Here is a 20,667-nt window from a genome sequence, read left to right on the forward strand (position 1 = left end):
AACAAAATATTTACTCAAAGTAGACTAGATTTAAAGGCCCAAGATCTATAAAAGAGAAGATATTTATCTTGTTCGGAGACACTATTGTAAGCTTCTATGTTGTGTATGTGCATGTGTTAGTCTGCCTTTAAATATTTAAGATTCCTAATCCTTTTGTTAAAAGAAATTCCTACAGAAAAAAGAAATCAGTTTAAAATTTAATGCACTAACAAAAAGTTGTCTAATACTCTAAGGCTGAGATGCTCAAAGACTTACCCTTTTATCTATTGGTGTTAATTTAACAAGGCCTTCGGTTTTCCTTTTTTCTGAGTTGTGACTGGGAGCATCACAATCATATTCAACTTCTGGCTTAGATAAGTCTCGGCAGAAAGTACAAATCCACTCTCCACTGTTGGGTAAAGGACTTTTGAGTTTCTATTGCATCATGTTTCCCTTTCCCACCTCATCTTACATGCCATCTATGACAGACTTGGCATAAATTTTAATCACTAAGATTTATCCCATACTTACTAGGTACAAAGCACAATGTGGAAAGAGAAAACAGCAGAAATGTAATGCCATGGCCTAAGTCTAGTTAAAGTGTAGTTAAAGAGGCATGAAATTCATACATGCAAAAAAAAAAAAATCTAAAGTAAATAAAAATTTAAAAAAGTAAATAAAAGTAAACAAAATTTCTAAAAAATCTAAAGTAAATAAAAATAAAAATAGGGCTGATATGAGGTGTAATTAGCATTTTTACTCAGAGGATTCAGGATAAAAGAAAAACCCTCGGAAGAATGAAGGAATTTTGGATTGGGCAAGGGCAGGAAGGGACTTGGTGGTAGGAAAGATGGTGGAATGAGATGGACATCATTACTCTAGGTTCATGTATGATTGCACAAATGGTGTGACTCTACACCGTATAAAATTGTCCTCCATTTGTGTACAATGATCGAAATGCATTCTGCTGTCACGTATAACTAATTAGAAAAGAAAAACTCTTGGTATTATTGTTGCAACTGGCAGTTTGAAAGGACTGTTAATATTTTTCCTTATAATGGACTAGGTTTTGAGAGAAGCACAGGGCATAGGAGACATGGTATGGCAAACCTGAGATTACTGTTAGGGATTTTGAGGACATTTGTGACAAGTGAAATTTCATTTAAGTTTTTACACAAAGGTTTTATGTTATAATAATCATTAAAAGTTGATTACTGTTATTATTTTATTATTTTGAAGTGCTAGGGATTGAACCTAGGACTTCAAGCATGCTAACCAAGCACTCTACCACTGAGCCCACCCCAGCCCTGTTGCTTTTATTTATAGTGAAAGAATGTGAAAAGGGAGTACTTTCTTACCTTGGAAAGTTTGTCAATGTGGGCACATGACAAGAAAGATGGAAGACTTTGGGACACTTCTCACAACACAGAAGTTCCCCTCCGTTTTGACAAACTGCACACCAGTCCTCATTGGGGTCATCCTCCTTCCTCGTCTCTCCAACATGAAGAGGCGACTTCTGGGAGGCATCTGACCACTCAGACTTTCCATTTGAGGAACTTTCCTGGTGGAGTCCAGGCTGATCTCCTGTGCTATCAGGGGCATCGGATCTTAACACAGTTTCCTCAGAAGCAGAGTTCTGACTGCTATTTAAGAGTAGGGAAGTAAGTATGCTTCTTGGATAGTTCGTCTGCAATAATACAGAAAAAAAAATACACATATGCATGTATATACATATATATACACACAAATGTATTTTATTTTGAAATTGGCATTTTTGCATTATATATGTATATATGATTTTTTTTACCACATATATGTATGTGTAAATATACATACACACACACATGAATGTTTTTTCAAAGTGGCTTTTTTGTATTAGCACAACTTCAGTTTTGGACTATAGACTACTCTCATGGGCACCTGGTGAGTACCTGTGAGAATAGGACATGTTTACCACTAACTGTATTAGTCTCTAATGAGTGGATAATGGGCATAAGGGAAGTGGATAACAGTCTGCTGATGGCTAAAGAAATTAGAGACTAGGTGAGTACTGTGAAAGAATCACATGAACTGTAAATATAATGTAACTTTTTGGAGCTGTTACTTCAAATTATACCTAAGACACAAAAATTATACCTCTAAGACGATTCTAAATTTTGTGTTGGATCCTAGGATAGTGCAGATTTCTGATCAATGTTCTCTCTTTTAAATGTTTTTCTAAAATTTCAAAGTAATAAATGTATATATAGTTAACAGAACTCATTCCTTGGAGGCAACAATTTTCAAATTTATCTTTTTTCCCCCCTGAATTTACATTAGTTATTTCATTTTGTTGTTGATTTTTGAGATAGGGTCTTGTTATTTTGCCCAGGGTGGCCTTGAACTTCCATTTCTCCTGCCTCTGTCTAGGCACACACTACTGTACCCAGCTTACCACATTTCTAAATAAAATGCTCTACGACAATTTCTTGCATTTCAATTTTTTTTTTTTGTAATAATGGGGATTGAACCCAGAGGGGCTTTACAACTGAGCTACAACACCAGCCCCTCCCCCTCAACATTTTGAGACAGGGTTTCACTAGATTATAGGGTGCCACTGTGCCTCTTAACAGTTTTTACTAAGCATCGCTTTATTGCTTTTTCAGTTGGTAGAAGCCAGTATAAATGTTTATAGCTAGCATCTACTCCAAATGATCTATCATAATTGGCTAAATATTCTGAGATTCAGAATTTTTGCTAAGTGTAAATTCAGATTATATTTTGATTATATCAGTTTTTAGGTACTACTATATTCAGGTGTTTGTTTCGTCATTGTGATTAAGTAAATATTGTTCTGGGGAACCACAAAATGTACTATTGACTATATTCTCTTATACTTTTTGTTTTTACTAGGAGTTGGTTATTACTTTTTTTTTTTTTTCATTTGCTATTTTTCTAGGCACCCATCTCTATGCCAATCTCTGTAGGGTAGAAGATGCTTTAATACACTTCAAACATTTTTCTCCCTTTAGATACACCCCTGTGGAGTCTTCTGTCCTTTTGCTATAGACTGTTCTGCAGGAGCTACTATACTAAAGACTATGCTTTTTTTTTTTTTTTTTCTTTTTACCCCCTAAGTATGAGTAGTATTGCAAGCACTGATGTAATTACATTTTGAGGCCTAGATTCTTCATCTGATTCTTGTTTAACTATAACAACAGGGAAATCATAATTTTCGGGTGGTCCACTGTTTTCTTGTTTTATTCGGATTGGTTCCAACATGACCACTGGGACTTTGTGTGTAGAATCAGCTCCTGCTGGTTTGCTGGAAGAGCCAGAGCTATAAAGTATAAAAGGGGGAGAGAAAAAAAAATTAAAAAAAAAAAATACTAAAAAATATCACATCAACTACACTACAAAAATAGCACTCTGGAAAAATGCTGTATCTTCACAACAAAAAGTACTTTATATCAGTAATAAATGATGCATAACTGAAATGTAATTGCTATATGAACACATTTCATTTATGATAAAAATGGTTTACATATTGACTTATCCAAATAGTTACATTTTATATATGGAAGGACAAATAGAATATGGCTTAAAACTGACTTCAAAATTCTGAGGGTCTATAAATGGGCAATCAGATTTGGTATCTTTGAAGTAGTATCATTTTGTGAACTTTCTTAGTTCCCTTTCTAGTCAATGATAATGAGAACTTGAGGCTCTCATTAAGAATTTGTTGTCAAAGCGTGAAGACAAGAAATCATTTGTTGGTGTTCTGCTACTTAAAGAAGTTAATTGAACAAAAACCTTGTACAGATAGCCACAATGTTCTCATGAATGTGTCTTTCATTTAAGAAAGTTAAAAACTGGGTTCACTAGGACCAATTTTTAAACATAAAGAGGGGAAGAGTATAAAATATATTAACAATTTATTTTCCATGGGTAAAATAGCAGAATTAATGTTTAATCACTAGAAAAGTCACAGAACACTGAAATTAGTATGAAATTATTATTTCCTTTACATAAAATTTTATGTGGTGCTGTCATACCAATTTTCCTTGTTATTATGATAATATCTTATATATTTTCTTATTGTTAATATAAATATAAAGGTGTACTTAAATATGAAACAAAGGTGTACTTAATCCTTTATTAATATTAAAATCATTAAAATTTTAATTAAAGATAAAGAAGCTGTTCAAAATGCAGTGAGTACTAAAACATACTGACACTGGCAAAAGAAATCTCGTTACAGATTTTATGTATAGTTGCCCTCCATATCCGTGGGTTCCACATCCATGGATTCAACCAACATGTGGATGGGAAATATTTTGAAGAAATAAACTGCATCTATAATGAACATGTATAGACTTTCTTTTTGGTCATAATTCCCTAAACAATACAGTGCAACAACTATTTAAACAGCATTTACATTGTATTAGGTATTATAAGTAATCTAACGATAATTTAAAGTACACAGGAGGATACATGTAGTTTATATGCAAATACTATGCCATTTTATTTAAGAGACTTGAGTATCTGCAGATTTTAGTATCCTCAGGAGGATCCTGGAAACAATTTATCATGGATACTGAGGGACAACTGCACTAGAGAATATGGTTAAGTCTATTTACCTTCCTCGGCTCCCAACGCTGGAGGCACTAGGTGAACGTATTGGGGGGTGGACACTAGTCATAGTAACAGGTCCTAAGGAGGGGAAATCATACACATTCATAAATGAATTGATAATTAAGTATTGAAGTCCTGTTTAACATGCTCACTTGGCACCACAATGAAACTGGGAACATGCAACAAAATTCGATGAAACAATAAGCACTTGACAAAATCCAAGAGTAGTCTTTTATGTCTTATTAGAGCAAGATCTTTAACCTCGGCACTATTGACTTTGGGCAACAGAATTTTTTGTTGTCAGGGAATGATTTTGCTTTACAGGATGTTTTGCAGCATCTCTGGCCTATACAAGTTATGAATTGCTAGTAGCAACTCTCCACATGTTACAACTTGGAGTGTGACAAAAATAAATTTCTCCAAAACAAGTATGGTAGCACATACCTATAATTCCAGCTACTCCAGAAGGCTGAGGCAAGAGGATTGCGAAGTTTAATGATAGAGTGTTTGCCTTGCTTGTTTGTATATGCAAAGCCAGGGGCATTTTAACACTGAGCTATGTCCCAGCCCTTTTTCAAATTTTCAAATTTTGAGACAGGGTCTCCCTAAGATGCTGAAATGGCCTCAAACTTGCAATCCTCTGCCTCAGACTCCCGAGTAGTGATTACAGGTGTGCTACTGCACCTGGCAAAGAACAAACATTTTTGTTTAATATGTTTTATTGGCCATATGTATTGCCTCTTTACAGAATTATCTATTCACAAGTCCTTATTTATTTGTATAAACTTGTCATGTGGTAAATAATTTCTCTGCTATAATTTATCTTAAGTTTATTAGTTTAAAATAGGTATCTCCATTTAGATTCTGTAACTGTCTTATATTCATGTGACTGGTGAAAGAATAATAGATTCTTCATTTCAGTTTAAAACACCCATTATGCCTAGGTCTCTAGGAGTAGTAATAGAGGGTTGTGCTCTCAGAAGAAATGAGTAGATATATTATTCTTTTTTTTCTTTCTTTCTTTTTTTGGTACCAGGGATTGAACTCAGGGGCACTTGACCACTGAGCCACATCCCCAGCCCTGTTTTGTATTTTATTTAGAGTCAGGGTCTCACTGAGTTACTTAGCACCTTGCTTTTGCTGAGGCAGGCTTTGAACTCATGATCCTCCTGCCTTAGCCTCCTGAGCCACTGGTATTACAGGCGTGCGTCACCATACCCGGCAAAATTAAATATTCTCAAACACAAAAAACCCACCAAAAGACTGAGGCTGCTCTATGTGTCATCACTAGGAAATTTTAATGGGCAAATCACATCCTAAAGAAGATCACATCACGTACAACTTAATTTATTAATAAGTACAATATTAATTTTCTCCAAGAAGTGCTATAATGCCTATAAATTTTATTGAAATTGAGAATATAAAGAAGTTTCACATTTGCTTCCTTCATTGTAAGTATACTAATTTTAGATAGTACAAAACAAAACAAAAACACAGCTATATCTTAATCCTTCATCAAAAAAGGGGTGAAGGGGGCTGGGGTTATAGCTCAGTGGCAGAGCACTTGCCTAGCATATGTGAGGCACTGGGTTCAATCCTTAGCACCATATGAAAATAAACAAATAAAATAAAGGCATCCTGTCCATCTATAACTATTTATATATATTAAAAAAAGGGGGAGGAGGTGAAGTAATTTTAAATCCTTAAGAATAAAAACTAGAAAGACAATTATAAAATAAAAAAATGTATATTTTACCTGCAAGGCCTGGAGATGGCACTGATGAATTTGGTGATTGCACAGTTCTGTTTGAGGGTGGTCTTGGCTGGCCATGATCTATGGTAGCTTCTTTCCTCACCATATTGTCTAGCATAATAGTACTTGAGCAATCAATCTTATAAGAAAAGAAATTATTTTTGGGCAAACTGCTCTTGCAAGATAAAAGCAAAGTTTATAAGAAAACTTCAATAACAATTACTATCAAACAATAAGACACATAAATATAACATTTGAGAAGTTCTGATTGATAGTTCTCCCATAAACAATCCCAAATAAAAATTTTCACGCTTTTTACTATTCTACCTTGGCAAATAACTGAGGATATACTATTGTCCTCAGTTATACCAGGAGTTGGTATGAGAAAAAAGTAATATCATGTGTGATTCACACTTTAAAAAATAGCACAATTTTATATTATTGCAAATCTCTTTAATATCTGCTTTAAAAGTGATGAAACAGGTTCTTGTATCTGCTTCTGCATTCAATCAGTTGTGATTTGTGGTTTTGGTTGAAGAATATGAGAAAATCTGGTCTCAGACAGGACTTTGAGGATGCTCAGAGTTATAGTCTGTGGCCGTTTAAGTCTGTGGCCCTCAATTTAACAAGTGATATTCTGAGTACGTACCACAGAGATAAAATAAGTCTACATATCACATAGTTCTAGAGCACCAGGCTCACTAAGTACACTACTATTTTTTTAGGAACAACAAAACAAAACAAAAAGCATTCCCTTTAATGCAACAGATAATTAACACTGCTTTCCTAATCCTTTACCAGACTAAATACTGATAAATTTCTAATTAAGAGTTTAATGCTTTAGATGCAAATATTCTTCCTGCCTAAACACACCAAATTTCCCAAGAATGTTTTTGTGATTTAAATCCAGTTCAATTCTCTAACAGTTCCAACTTTTCTTAGAATTCTACAAGGGAATATAAGGGCATAGATTGTATAATTAATTAATTTGCTTCTGCACCTAGAATAGTGCAAATTGTGAAGCATCCTTGGTAGAATTAAGAAAATAGTCACTCCAACTCAAGTGAGGTACTTCAGTTGCCCAAGACTAGTACACAAAGGGCCACCTGTATGAGGAATGCAGAGGAAAAGACGGAAGGACAATTTTACTTCCTGAGATCTGCATTCCTTGGGGGAGAAAAGATGGGTACCTCAGGTCTTTCATATTTTAATATTCTTTTGGCAATACCTTGGCCAATACTTTTCAGACAGAGCAAGAAGACCAGAATGACTGAATTTGTTGTATCTTTAACAAAAGGAAAGTCATTTACATTGTGTAGTAATCCTAAAAGCTAAATAAAACAGTGGAAATTAGAAAAGTGAAAATAAAAGAATCAACTTATATGGCAGCGATCTATCTACAGAATATTGAAAATATTTTTTTTTAAATGTATACTGATCAAAGTTAAGAGCTTAGAGAGTGAATATATTAAATATAAAGCAAGTCAGAGGAAATTTTGCACTGTTCAGCAGAAAATATTTTGATTTCTATTACTAAACTTGTCTTGTCTCATCTGATGTCTTAATATATAACATCCATCTCTAGCTACCCTTGTTTTAATATACCATATCCCAGACATTCAACTTGCCAGTCTTTCTTCTTATATCTTTACTTTTCTCCTTTCCCAGCTTTGATTCCATTATCATTGTTATCAATCATTTACAAACACCTTTGACTGCAGTGCCCTGAAAGGCATTCTGTTGTATAAATGTTCACAACTTTTATTAACCGCTGTTATAATATTTTTAAGAAATAAACTAACTTCTAAAAACAAAACAACCTATAATCCAAACATATGCCAGTTACTGAATCCAAATTAACTGGCAATTTCCAAAAGAGGATGTTGATATAAATTTTCTGTGTATACTTACATCTGGAAGAGAAGGAAGATTGTAAGAACCTCCCACTGGTGAGCTCAAATCGATCATGGGTGAACCAAAAGTCTTTCCATCGTATCCTGCTGCACTAGTGATGGTAGGGCTGGAGGGAGTGGAGGACGTGCTGCTGGCAGTTGATGGGGTGGCCTGTCCACTGCTGATCTGCCACTACAGAAGAGAAGAAAACGGACTATTGATAGATAGGCCTACAACATGACATGTACTGATCACTCTGACACAAAATGAAGTAAAAGACACATTCTGGTGTTTGAATTCACATGTAATGTTCTTTTGCCCCCACATTTTTATTGGTGCATTGTAGTTGTACATACTTATGGGATTTGTTGTTACACATTCATACATGCATACCTGTTGAGAGCCACAGCCAAGGGGCCCCAGCAAACTTCTAGCTGCCAGCACCACCAGCTGCCATCTGATGATTGGCTCACAGTGGCCCCAGCAGAAGGGGCCCCAGCAAACTTCCAGCTGCCAGCTGGGGATTGGCTCACAGCGGCCCCAGCAAACTTCTAGCTGCCAACTGATTGGCTCCTCTGCGGTGATGTTCATTGGGTTGTTTCCCCGCCCTTTCAGACCACGGAGCTGCTCATTAGGGGACTTTTTTGGCTCCAGCCATGCGACCCAGCCAATTGGCCTCAAGAGCAGGAGGAGTGGGGGAGGTGGAGAGGCTTGTGGGAAGCCGGTGGTGGCAGTTGGGCTCTGAGGATTTTCTTGAAGAGCTGTGTTGTGCCGTGTGTGTGTGTGTGTGTGTGTGTGTGTGTGTGTGTGTGTGTGTTTTCTAAAAATAAAGTTCGTTTCTTTTGACAAGTGGCTCCTGAATTGTGCCCAGCCAGACTGTGGCACACACCAATAAACAATATTATAATTTGGCTAGTATCACTCCCCAGCACTTCCCCTCCCAGCCCCCCACATCTTGGTCCCTTTTCTCTACTGATCTCCCTTTGATCTGCCCCGTTTTTCTTTTCTTTTTCCTCTCTAGCCATCACATGAGAGAAAACACAGGACCCTTAACTTTCTGATTTTGACTTATTTCACTTAACATGGTCTCTATTACCATCCATTTTTCCTGCAAATGGACATTTTATTTATGGCTGAATAAAACTCCAGTGTGTATTTCTTTATCCATCATCTGTTGATGGACACCCAGGCTGGCCCCATAGCTTGGTTACTGGGAAATGTGCTGCTAGAAACATGGGTTTAATTTTTCAGGGTGAATACTGACAAGTGGTATAGCTGGGTCATATGATGGTTCCATGCCTAGTTGCCGCAGTCTGGCTGGGCACAAATCACTGAGCCGCCACAAAAGCAACAGGAAACTTTACTGCAGGAACTCCACCAGCACTCCATGCACACTCCCCGGGAACTCCCCCAGCTCTCCACCCGGCTCCACCCCAACTCTCTCAGAACCTGAGAGAACTCAATGGGAACTCCAAAGTAATGGGCGCCTGAGGCAGCAAGAGCCGCCCTATTGCAAAGCAATAGGTCTAATTGAAAGCAAAGGTCTAATATACAACTGAATACACAGCTTAACTAACCATCATCATCTCAATGGCTCGATGGCGTCACCTTTCAACCATTCCCTCTGGCAAAATGCCAGGCATCATTCCGACTGGGCTGTGGCCCTCAACACCTAGTCTTTTGGGGAACCTCCATACTGACTACAATCTCATCAATAGTGTAGAAGTGATCCTTTTTCTTTTCTTTTTTTTTTTTCACATCCCCAACCCTTTTTATATTTTATTTAGAGACAGGGTCTTGCTGAGTTGCTTTATGACCTCACTAGTTGCCAAGGTTCGCTTTGAATTCGTGATTCTCTTGCCTAAGCTTCCCATTTTCATTTCTTATTCAATTCTAAAGGATAATTTTGCTGGATGTAGTAATCTTGGTTGCCACCTGTTTTCTTTCAGAGCTTGGTATATATCAATTCAAGCCCTCCTGATCCTTTTTCTTCACATCCTCTTCAGCATTTATTATTATTGCATAATTGATGACAACCATTCAGAGTGGCATGAGATCAAATCTCAGTGTAGTGTTGATTTGCATTTCCCAAATTGATAATGATGTTAAACATTCTTTCATAGATTTGTTGGCCATTTGTATTCCTTTTGAGATATGTTTAATTCATTTGCCCAATTATCAATTAGGTTATTTGACTTTTTGGTGTAAAATTTTTGAGCTTTTTATACATTCTGGATATTAATCCTCTGTCAGAAGACTAGTTAGCAAAGATTTTTCTCCCATTCTGTAGGTTGTCTCTTCACATTCCTAATTGTTTCCTTTGCTTTTAAATTTGATGCCATACCACTTAGTAACACTTGGTATATGAACTTTAAGAGTTCTACTGAGAAAATCATTGCCTGTGCCTCTATGCTGGAGTGTTGGCCCTACATTTTCTTCCAAAAGTTGTATAGTTTCTGGTCTAATTTCTAGGTTTTTGATCCATTTTGAGTTGATTTTGGGGCAGGGTGAGATAAGGTTCTAGTCTCATTCTTTTACACATATATAACTAGTTTTCCCAGTACCATTTTTTAAAATGGCAGTCTTTTCTCCCATGTATACTTTGGCACCTTTATCAAGGATCAATGGCTATAGGTGTATGGGCTTGTTTCTGTGTCTTCTACTCTGTTGACTGGTCTGTGTTGTCTGTTTTTAGGCCAGTACCATGCATTTTCTTTTTTTTTTTTTTGTTACTATAGTTCTTTAGTATAATTTGAAGTCAGGTATTGTGATGCCTCCAGCATTGCTTTTTTGGCTTAGAATTGCTTTGGCTATTTGGGTCTTTTATTCTATTTTTTTTTTTTTTAACATTTATTTTTTACTTATAGGTGGACACAATACTTTTATTTTTACGTGGTGCTGAGGATTGAACCCAGTGCCTCATGCATGCTAGACGAGCTCTCTACCTCTGAGCCTCAACCCCAGTCCGGGTCTTTTATGCTTCCAAGTGAATTTTAGGATTGTTTTTTCTAGTTCTGTGAAGGTCATTGATTTTTTTAATGGGAATTGCATTGAATCTGTATATTGCTTTTGATAGTATGGCCATTTTAACAATATTAATTCTGCCTATCCATGAACCTGAGAGGTTTTTCCATCTTGTTTCTTCTTCAATGTTCTGTAGTTTCCATTGTAGAGGTCATTCACCTCCTTGATTAGATTTATTCCTAGATATTTTATTTTGAGGCTAATGTGAATGGAATTGTTCTAATAATTTTGCTGGACATAGCAGTTTTGGTTGACAGATTTTTTTTTTTTTTTTCAGGACTTAGAATGCATCATTTCAAGCCCTCCTGGCCTTTAGAGTTTGTGCTAAGAAATCAAAAATGATTCTTAAAGGCTTACCTGTAAATGTGACTTGACATTTTTCTCTTAAAAGCTTTTAAAACTCTATCCTTGTTCTCTGTGTTATACATTTTAATTATAATGTGTAGTGGAGAGGTTCTTGGATCTTTTCTCTTTGGGATTCTAAGTGCCTCCTGTATCTGGGTGTCTACCTCATTAAATATGCTGATGATATAGCAAGGACAATCTGATTATACATACAAACATATAGACACACAGAGCATGAACTTCTCAAATAAAAATTTCAAATGATTGGATTAAAATGAATGTCATAGGGTTGGGCATATAGCTCAGCTGGCAGAGTGCTTGCTTGGCATGCATAAAGCCCTGGGGTTCAATCCCCAGCATCACACACAAAAAAGTCCTAAAATTATGGGATAAACATCATCTTTATTTTGGTCTTGATGAACAAATTAAACCAAAATCACTTCATGAGCTTTTAGCTAAAAAGGCCATTGACACTGAGATGGTTTTTATTTTAGCATAAAAATTTTAGAAAACATTTTGATCCAAAGACATCAAGAATATAAATAATAAACCACATCATATCTAATGTATAATGCTAAATTTTACATTTAACAGATGTATATATATTCTATATTAAAATTGTGCTATAACTAAATTTGTTTTCAGGAAATCTTGAAACACTTTCTCTGTGGACTATAACTAGGATTTGTTATTTTTATATATATATATATATTTTAAATTTTTTTAATTGTCACTGGACTTTGTTTATTTATATGCAGTGCTGAGAATCAAACCCAGTGCCTCACACTCACACATGCTAGGCAAGCACTCTAACACTGAGCCACAATCCCGAAACATATTTGTTATATTTTTGTTGGAAAATATAATGTGCTCATCTAAATGTTGTATATACTGGTATTGCAAAAAATGTAATACCAAGAACTCTTTGATTGTACAGGGCATTTACTGCTATAGCAGTGGTTTGATTTCTTTTGTTGATTACAAACAACAAGACCCTTTCTCTTAAGCTTGTCTCCATAGGTTTGTCTGTAATAAATTTTATAATTGGCATTCATTAAAAAAAAAAGCAAGCTTGCTCTTACTCTTCAGAGGCTGTGAAAAACCAGCCTCTATCTCAGAGCAAAGCTGTCCAAGGAAGGGACATGGCCTTTGTCCTTGGAAAAACCCACAGAGCACTCCTAGGCACATTCCCACCCTGCTAAGTTGTTTATCTACAGGAGAGATCTGCTGCGCCAGGTGTCCCTGACTCAGTCAGGCTAGGTGGGAATCCATAGCAGCCCCCTAGCAGCCACCAATCAGCATGAGACAGGGAAATACCTGGGATGCCAGATAACCCTCCCAGTAGTTTATGGTAGTTGATAACCTGTTGGGAAACCATGTAGTTCAGCACGTACACCCCTCTTGGCTTAAACCAATCAGTTCAAACGAATACCCCTTTTGTACTGATCAATCACCCCTACCTAACTTGTTCCCGCCAGTGAATGTGCTAATCATGTTTTAGAGTTGTTGTTTGATTTTCCCGCGACGTGAGGTGATTTGTTATGCTGTATGTGAAGTCCCTGCCCTTTTCAAAGAATGTATATAAGCTCTGCTCAAGCTGTTCTCGGGGCTCTTTGCTCTTTACCTCTTCGAGGTAGGCATGGAGCCCCAGCATGCTGGACCCCCAATAAACCCTTTGCTGTTGCATGAGACAGTCTCTTGGTGGTCTTTTCCTCCGACGTTCGCCTGACCTTTACATCTGTTGCTTAATTTATAAATTCAATGTAATTTGAAAATAAAATGAAGCAGAATCAGCAACTGAGGAGAGCAAGTACACATACCTGTTTTATGGCTTGTTGAGCCAAGAAAGCCATCTGCAGGGGGTTGGGCTTTACTGCTGGTCGTGGGATATTCTGGGTTGGTGGATATCTCAGCTGTTGAGGATGAGGGGGAAGAACTGGTCCATTAGGTTTAGGGCTGTGATTCTGAAAGTTTATCAAACGTGGAGGGGGTTGCTAGAAAAAATAAATAAGACCACTTCAGTAACAGCCATCTCCATAAAGACAAGTTAGATCTCTATTTCAACAAAACTTTTGAAGAAAGACAAAAACTCTTCCATAGATGAATCCACTCATTTAGATTACAAAAAGGAAATGGGGAGGGGGGATGACAGGTAGAATTTCAGAATTTGTGTAACTGATTTCTGAAAAGAGTTTTATTAGAAAAGAATCTTGGGAAGAGAGTTGCCAACTAATTTGTAAGTGGCTATAGTAATGGACCTTGGTCATGTTGTGAAGTAGGCAAAGGTGTTTTGGGTATCCTTCCTTCTTCAAACCAAGTGATGGTAGAATAATAATTGCTAACAGTTATTGAATGTTTGTTACGTGCCAGGCATTGCTTTAAATGCTTCACATTATATTAACTCATTTTTCTTAACAATTCTATGAGAAAGGCATAATCTCTATTTTATATAAGAAAACTAAGGCATAAAGAATTTAAGTAACTTGTGTTTGACAAGTAGTCTGACTTGAAGGTCTGTACTCTTAACCAACAAATCATTAAGAAAATAGTTGATATTAATAACATTTAAAAAATTAATGAATTCTAGATCTCACTGAACTCTAGCTACATGGCAGGCATTTTACTTATGTCATTGAGGTATATGAGGTAGGTATTTTTATCTTTATTTTTCAAATCAGAAAAGTATAGATCAGAAAGCTTAGATAACTTAAAAAAAGACACACAGCTAGTAAAAGGCAGTACCCAAAGCGTTACCTTAAATCTAGTTTGCTATATCACTACCAAAACATGTTTTAGTGTTCTGTTGGCTGTTGATTAAGACTGACTAATTATAGTTAAGAGAGGATGAGACTACCTAAAAAAATAAATTTTGAAAAGTAACCCTCCAAAGGAAAGATTGATTACAGGAAGGCTAGGTGAGGATATCTGAGATTAGGCAAGAGTTATGAAGGCAAGTCTGCACTGTCTTCTCCATAAATGTTAGTTCTGGAGAATAAGACTAGAGTTTTGGAAAAAGAGGACATTCTATGTGAGTATCCTCTTGGTCATCCAATTCTCCCTATATTTTGGCAACTTACAGAAAAAGAAATACTTCTTTTCAAGATAGCTTAAACAAATGTGATCAGAATTGCTCTGAGAGGTGACTATATCTTTATACATTCACAGGGAGACAAATCAATGCAGGATCTAGAAGGTTGAGGTGGCAGCACCTCAAATTGACACTGTGAAGGCACACACAGCTATAAAGTATATCCCTGCCCTCTTTTTTCTTCCTTTTCCTCACATTTTTGGAATTTACTCTTCAGCCTGGATTAATTCCTTCCCTCTTATCTCTCTAAAATATTTGGTGTTAGGTTCACTTTCATTTAATAGTGGCCAGTAATTATAGACCCAGTGAAAAATAGATTTAATTTCTGGATCAAGTGAAACTTTATAGGCAAAGAATAGAAAAACAATATTAGAGAAAAATATACAACTTTGAAACTTAACAGAATCATAAGCCTGAGGCTACAGCCATTCTTTTTGGTTTTCCTATAAAAGTTTTATGAAGTGTTTTATATCACTGAAGCACAAAAAGAAAATAGTTGAGAAATCATAGTGGAAACATTGGAAAAATTTTAAACTTACCAAAAGAATAATTTTTTTTTTAAACAAGTGAGAAAATACCAAAACAGTCCTTAAGGTAGAATAAAGATAGTGCTATGCATTTTTTAGCATCCTAGTCTCACTCTCTCCCAGATTGATATTTATGTAATGATTCAACTAAATAATAACAACTGATGCCAGAGTAGCGTGCTATGGCCTGTAAGCAATCTGTAGAACTGGATGTCGACCCTGCCATCCACGAGCTTACAGGCGTATAAGAAGGTGATGTTTTCACCTTCTCCTAAACTGCTAAAGTGATGGAGCTAATTTATAAGAATCCTGTGACGGGGGAAGTGTCTTGAAAGAATATTAGAAACCAGTTACAATCTTAAAAGAAATAGAAAGACTAGTAATATTTTGGTTAAGTGGAATCATTTAATTTTCAAGACAGAGAAAAATAATTGAAGATAATAATTGAGAATAGAGAAATAACTGAAAGTTAAACAGACAGAACCTTAATCACAGCGAGAATTACTACTATGATTTATGTATAAAATGATGTGACAGTGTTCTGTAATAAGTAGATCTGATCACTAAAGTTTAATGGAGTATACTATACAGTGCCAAATAAACACAGTTTATTACATTTGCACTACTTAATCATATAATTGTTCTATCTCTGCTATTACTCAACTCTTGAACCATGCAGATGACATGGTTAATCTTCAGAGAAAGAATTAGGAAACTACTACGTGATTTCAGAAGCAGTCCTTTACCTGAATATATGGGCAGATATATATAATTTGCATAATCCTAACAGAGGAAGAGGCACGTGGGCAAATAAACTAGTTTATGTAAATAAACTAGTATAAAACTGAGAATAAAGTGGGTAGAACAGAGTACAAGTTTATAGAAGAGAGTAAACTAATGAGTGAAAAATGTAGGGGTTTTTGGCAGACAGCAGATAAAGAGATTAGAGTGTGAAAAAGGTCTAGGAGGCACAGAGAGTAGAGAAAACAAAATGACAGGGTATAAGGACTACAAACATATGAAAAGTATTTCTAAGTGGGAAAATTAGATTATATAATAGAGACTGTACATTATACATAGTACTAAATCCTAGAGACTGAAAATAAGATCCAAAGCAAATTTCTGAGGAAAGCAAGCTAACAGGTCAAAGGTCAATTCAGTTTTGTCACTGCTTATATAAATTTATAAACTCTTTTCACATAGACTCTATTAACTGCCTCATTACTTACTTTTTAGTGAAAGGCAATTAAATGAATTGATGGATCCAACCCTTTTGTTAATAAGCAATTAAATAAATTCTACCATCTCTCAGACATTTCAATATTAATATAAGCAAATGCTTAGCACAGGCACAACAGATTTAATTCTCTTTCTTTGTACATTTAACTTCAGAAAAATTTTAGTATTCTTTCTAGTCTATTTATGTCATTCTGATTTCAATTTTCTTAATAAAAATTCAACTCTGCCATGGATGCTCGAAGTATCTAAAACATACAATTCTCTTCCCCCTTGAAGCACTTCACCAAAGATCTTTCAAATTGTTTGCTACTTTCTTTCTGTAAAAACTGGTTGAAACAAAGTTTTAAGTAGGCATATTATTATTTTCCTAGATTTCATATGCCTTCTTAATTAAATTAATAGAAAGCCATAAACTTCAAGTATATTATCTTACGCCATTACAGAAATGACAACAAAATCCGGGTCTAACTGGGGATATAGTAGGGGATAGTGGTGAATCTCAGTGGTATAGTATGTGCTTAGCATGTGCAAGGCCCTGGGTTCCATCCCCGTATACCTATTTCACAAGAATAGGCTCTACATATGCCCACAACCTCTATTGAGGGTTGAAGAGTCCTACAAAAAAACATTCCTATGTTGTGTAAAATTGTTACAAGAAAATTATGCTTAATTTAGTTGCTTTTTTCATAGACAACCACTTCATATATTCTATTAGTAAAATACTAGTAAAACTTTCTCACCCCTATTTAATTGGCATGTTTCCTTTTATTTGATAGTGATATCTTATTATTCCTGTCTTCTTTCATTGTTAAGAAATTCTGAGTTAAATGTTATTCCTAAGTATAATAAGAATTCCTAGCCAAGGTTTTTATACTTTGACTCTTATTAAATTCCATTCTATTACATTTGTGTCATGTACCAAAATCACTTCAAATCCTTTGTGGAAACAGAAACAACATAAATTCATTTTAAAAAGTAACTGAAAACAAGAGTTTATATGAAATACACTTTAAATCCTATTAAATCTTTATTAATCTAACCTGAACAGGATTGTTTATTTAACAAAAGTATATCAACCTTTTATCCTCAAAACATGGATTGAAAATTAACAGAATACTTCAATATCTAGTTAAAAATGGTCAATGGAATATTTGTTCAGATAGAAGTTTGAAAAAGGTTAAAATTTTAATGAACCACACTCCTGCATTTTTCTATTTTGTATTTCATTTTGCCCTATTTTCTAAGATACAATATGGTTTGCTAAATACTGGCACCCCCAAAGAGAACAGATTTTTTTAAAAAATATTTTTTAGTTGTAGTTGGACACAATACCTTTATTTTACTTATTCATTTTTATGTGGTGCTGAGCATCAAACCCAGGACCTCGCCTATGCTAGGCAAGTGCTCTACTGCTGAGCCACATCCCCAGCCCAAGAACAGATTCTTAAAAGTACTCATCTTTCTGAAGCACTAATAAAGGAATTACAGTTACTCGGGTTTTCCCATCAATCATAGGCATGGGTTATTTAGGAATACAAACACTTAACCCTGCTAAAATTTAAAGACAAGAAACAATAGATGAAAATAAATGTGCCAATTAAATAAATCATTAAATCTTTTTTGAGTAGAACTAAAGACTAAGTGTTAAATCAGGGATCCTTAATGTGGTAAAATTTTATAAATCCACATATTTAAATTAAGGATGATGGATATCTTGGCTATATGAAGAGCTGCTGAACACAATCATACTACAGTTATCTAAGTTAGGACAGGCCTGCTTCCAAATTTACCTGATGAGAGATGGAAGGTTGCTGGATGGGCCCCTGCATTCTAGGGTTTGGTAAACCCACAGGTGCTGGCCTCCGTTGCACCTGTTGCCTCTGAGCCATTACCTGTTGCTGCATATGCTGGAGTCGTAATTGAGCTAGGCTGATCTGTGTTGGAAACTTGGATAACTGGTTTGAAGATAAACCACCTGGTGGCTGTGAATTCTGTTCCACGACAGGATTCTGCTTAGGCATTTGTGGTTGACTCTCTTTATCTTCGATTACTAAAGAACCTAATTAAAGAGAAAAGAGCAAGGGATAAAGTTTTTTGATAATTGGTGAGATACAACATTTTGAATGGCTACTTTTGATGAACTTTAATTGCTAAGGAGATTTTTGGTCTCTTCATACTCTTAAAAAAAATAGAGGACCCCAAAGAACTTTTGTTTATGTAGGCTCTATTATCAAAATTTACTATGTAAGAAACGTAAAATGAAAATGTTAAAAAAAATCCACTAATCCATTTTAAAATAACAATAAACCAATAACATATTTTTATGAAAAAAAATGCTTACAAAGGTTTTTAATGAAGTATGCATTGTTTTACACTTTTGAAGATCTAAGCATCTAGCTTAATAGGTGAACTTCATATCTGTTTTTGCATTATCTGTCGTAATATATTGACTAAATTAAATATATGAAGAAATTTGTTCTCACAGACATATAGTTGGAAAAGGGAGGCCATTTTTAGAACTATTATAAATCAAAACAAGCAAATCTGATATTGGCTCTAAAAACCAATCCCACAAAGTATTTGATTTTTTAGTATTAACTATTTGTAATCTCAAGTTTCTTATACCTTTACAGTATACACTACATTAACTCCATAACAGAAAACTGGTTTGCAACTATAGTTTTAAAGGTGTCTCATAGATTTGATTCAAGCTTTATTTCTTTAACAGTAGATATTCAAATGTTTCTGATTCACGAAGCACCCACATCTAAAAACAAATTGTAGCTAAGCTGGGCACAGTGGCACATGCCTATAATCCCTTGGGAGGCTGAGTCAGGGCTAGTTTGAGGTCAGCCTTGGCAACTTAATGAGACTGTCAAAAAATAAAAAGGATTGGGAATGTAGCTCAGTGGTAGAGTTCATGTTCCCTCCTCAGTGCCACCAAAAAAGATGAATAAATAAACAAAATTAATTTTTAAAAGTATAGCTATCATTTATTAAATACTTACTGTGTGTTTGGCACTGTGACAGGTAGTCACATATAGGTAAAAAATCTCACATATATGTAAAAAAAACTCATCCAAAGTTATCAAAATATTAACCAAATATTCATCTAATCAATATTTTCCTCTGGCACTCATTCATAAAATGTTTCTCAGAAGCCATGGATAAACAAGTTTGGAAAACTTCTTTTCTTGTGCTAAATAAACTGACCAAGCTGTAAATGACAGCTCTGATAATTTCTACAGTAAAGGATACTTTATTATATCAGAGTTTCACAAACTAACAAAGATATCATGGTTTTGTTTTTGCTATGTAGATTTATCTAAAACTATATCCTTTTATATGCACAGTTTTAAGCCTAATTCCTAAATGTAGCTATTTCTACACGTGGGTGTTTTACATGTTATGTTTTAAGTGCAGAGACGTCTATACATGTGATGACTTCTAACTTGTGATAGGTTCTCAGTACAGAGGCACGTGTTGTGGTAGTGCAGGCTGTGGTGAGGAAGACAGCTACTCACATACATGCTCTATATAGCTGCTTCTTTCTAGCAAGGCAGTGAAAAGTGTGGATGATTCCAGTTGCCTACTATATTATTAATATGTGTAAGGCCACAGATACTGCTAAGAGTGGCCTGCAGGAGTCTCTTTATCACCTCTTATTCAAGGATTCTTTTTGTTCTTCCCTTGTAAGGATAAGATTTGTGTAAGCCTGTTTCTTCCTTGCCTACCATGTTCTGACAGCACTGGCTTTTTCTCCATTTTTTTTTTTTTTTCTCCTTTCCTACAAAGAATTTAGCCTTGGGGATGAGAGAGCAACCATCTTTGATGATTCTGAAACAAAGTCAAGGAACTAAAAAAAGCATCACTGAAGGGAATACTGGCTGTTGATGAATAATGTATAGGGAATTCTTACATTTTTGTTTGTGTAGTTTCCCGGTGAGAAATTAAGAAAGGAGGCAAAAAAGACTATTTCTACTCAGCAAATAGCATAACAAGAAAGCTAAAGTAATAATTTCCTGCTGAAATATTTGCACAGATACTCCAGCTCCTGATGTTACTAAGTGATAGTCTATTTCTTTATGATAATTGGTGAGCTCAAATACTTAAGATTTGGGTACTTTTCTGAATTTATGTTACACTTTAATAGACATATGAACATGTAAAATTATAACTGACAGTGAAAATTGTGGGGAAAAAGT

General features: G+C 35.3%; 2 protein-coding genes across 4 annotated transcripts in view; one reads left to right on the plus strand and one right to left on the minus strand.

Annotated features, from left to right (window-relative positions):
* The window catches only part of Svopl (SVOP like), an 83,219-nt gene extending 71,421 nt beyond the window's left edge, over positions 1–11,798 (plus strand). Inside the window, exon 15 of the mRNA XM_071611770.1 lies at positions 11,541–11,798. Within this exon, the coding sequence (XP_071467871.1) occupies positions 11,541–11,579 (39 nt within the window). The 3' untranslated portion in view covers positions 11,580–11,798. The remainder of the gene's footprint in view (positions 1–11,540) is intronic.
* Positions 1–20,667, minus strand: part of Trim24 (tripartite motif containing 24) — a 101,679-nt gene that overhangs the window by 6,685 nt on the left and 74,327 nt on the right. For 2 of the 3 annotated variants that reach the window (XM_027952141.2, XM_027952139.2), the window contains 8 exons: positions 18,253–18,521; positions 13,429–13,602; positions 8,258–8,431; positions 6,350–6,485; positions 4,599–4,671; positions 3,130–3,298; positions 1,338–1,666; positions 256–388 (listed from right to left, as the gene is read on the minus strand). In XM_027952141.2, coding sequence (XP_027807942.2) covers positions 256–388; positions 1,338–1,666; positions 3,130–3,298; positions 4,599–4,671; positions 6,350–6,485; positions 8,258–8,431; positions 13,429–13,602; positions 18,253–18,521 — 1,457 coding nt within the window. The remainder of the gene's footprint in view (positions 1–255; positions 389–1,337; positions 1,667–3,129; positions 3,299–4,598; positions 4,672–6,349; positions 6,486–8,257; positions 8,432–13,428; positions 13,603–18,252; positions 18,522–20,667) is intronic. The other variant, XM_027952140.2, reaches the window with a different exon arrangement.

This window comes from Marmota flaviventris, chromosome 1 (assembly GCF_047511675.1).
Source record: "Marmota flaviventris isolate mMarFla1 chromosome 1, mMarFla1.hap1, whole genome shotgun sequence".
Taxonomy (NCBI): domain Eukaryota; kingdom Metazoa; phylum Chordata; class Mammalia; order Rodentia; family Sciuridae; genus Marmota; species Marmota flaviventris.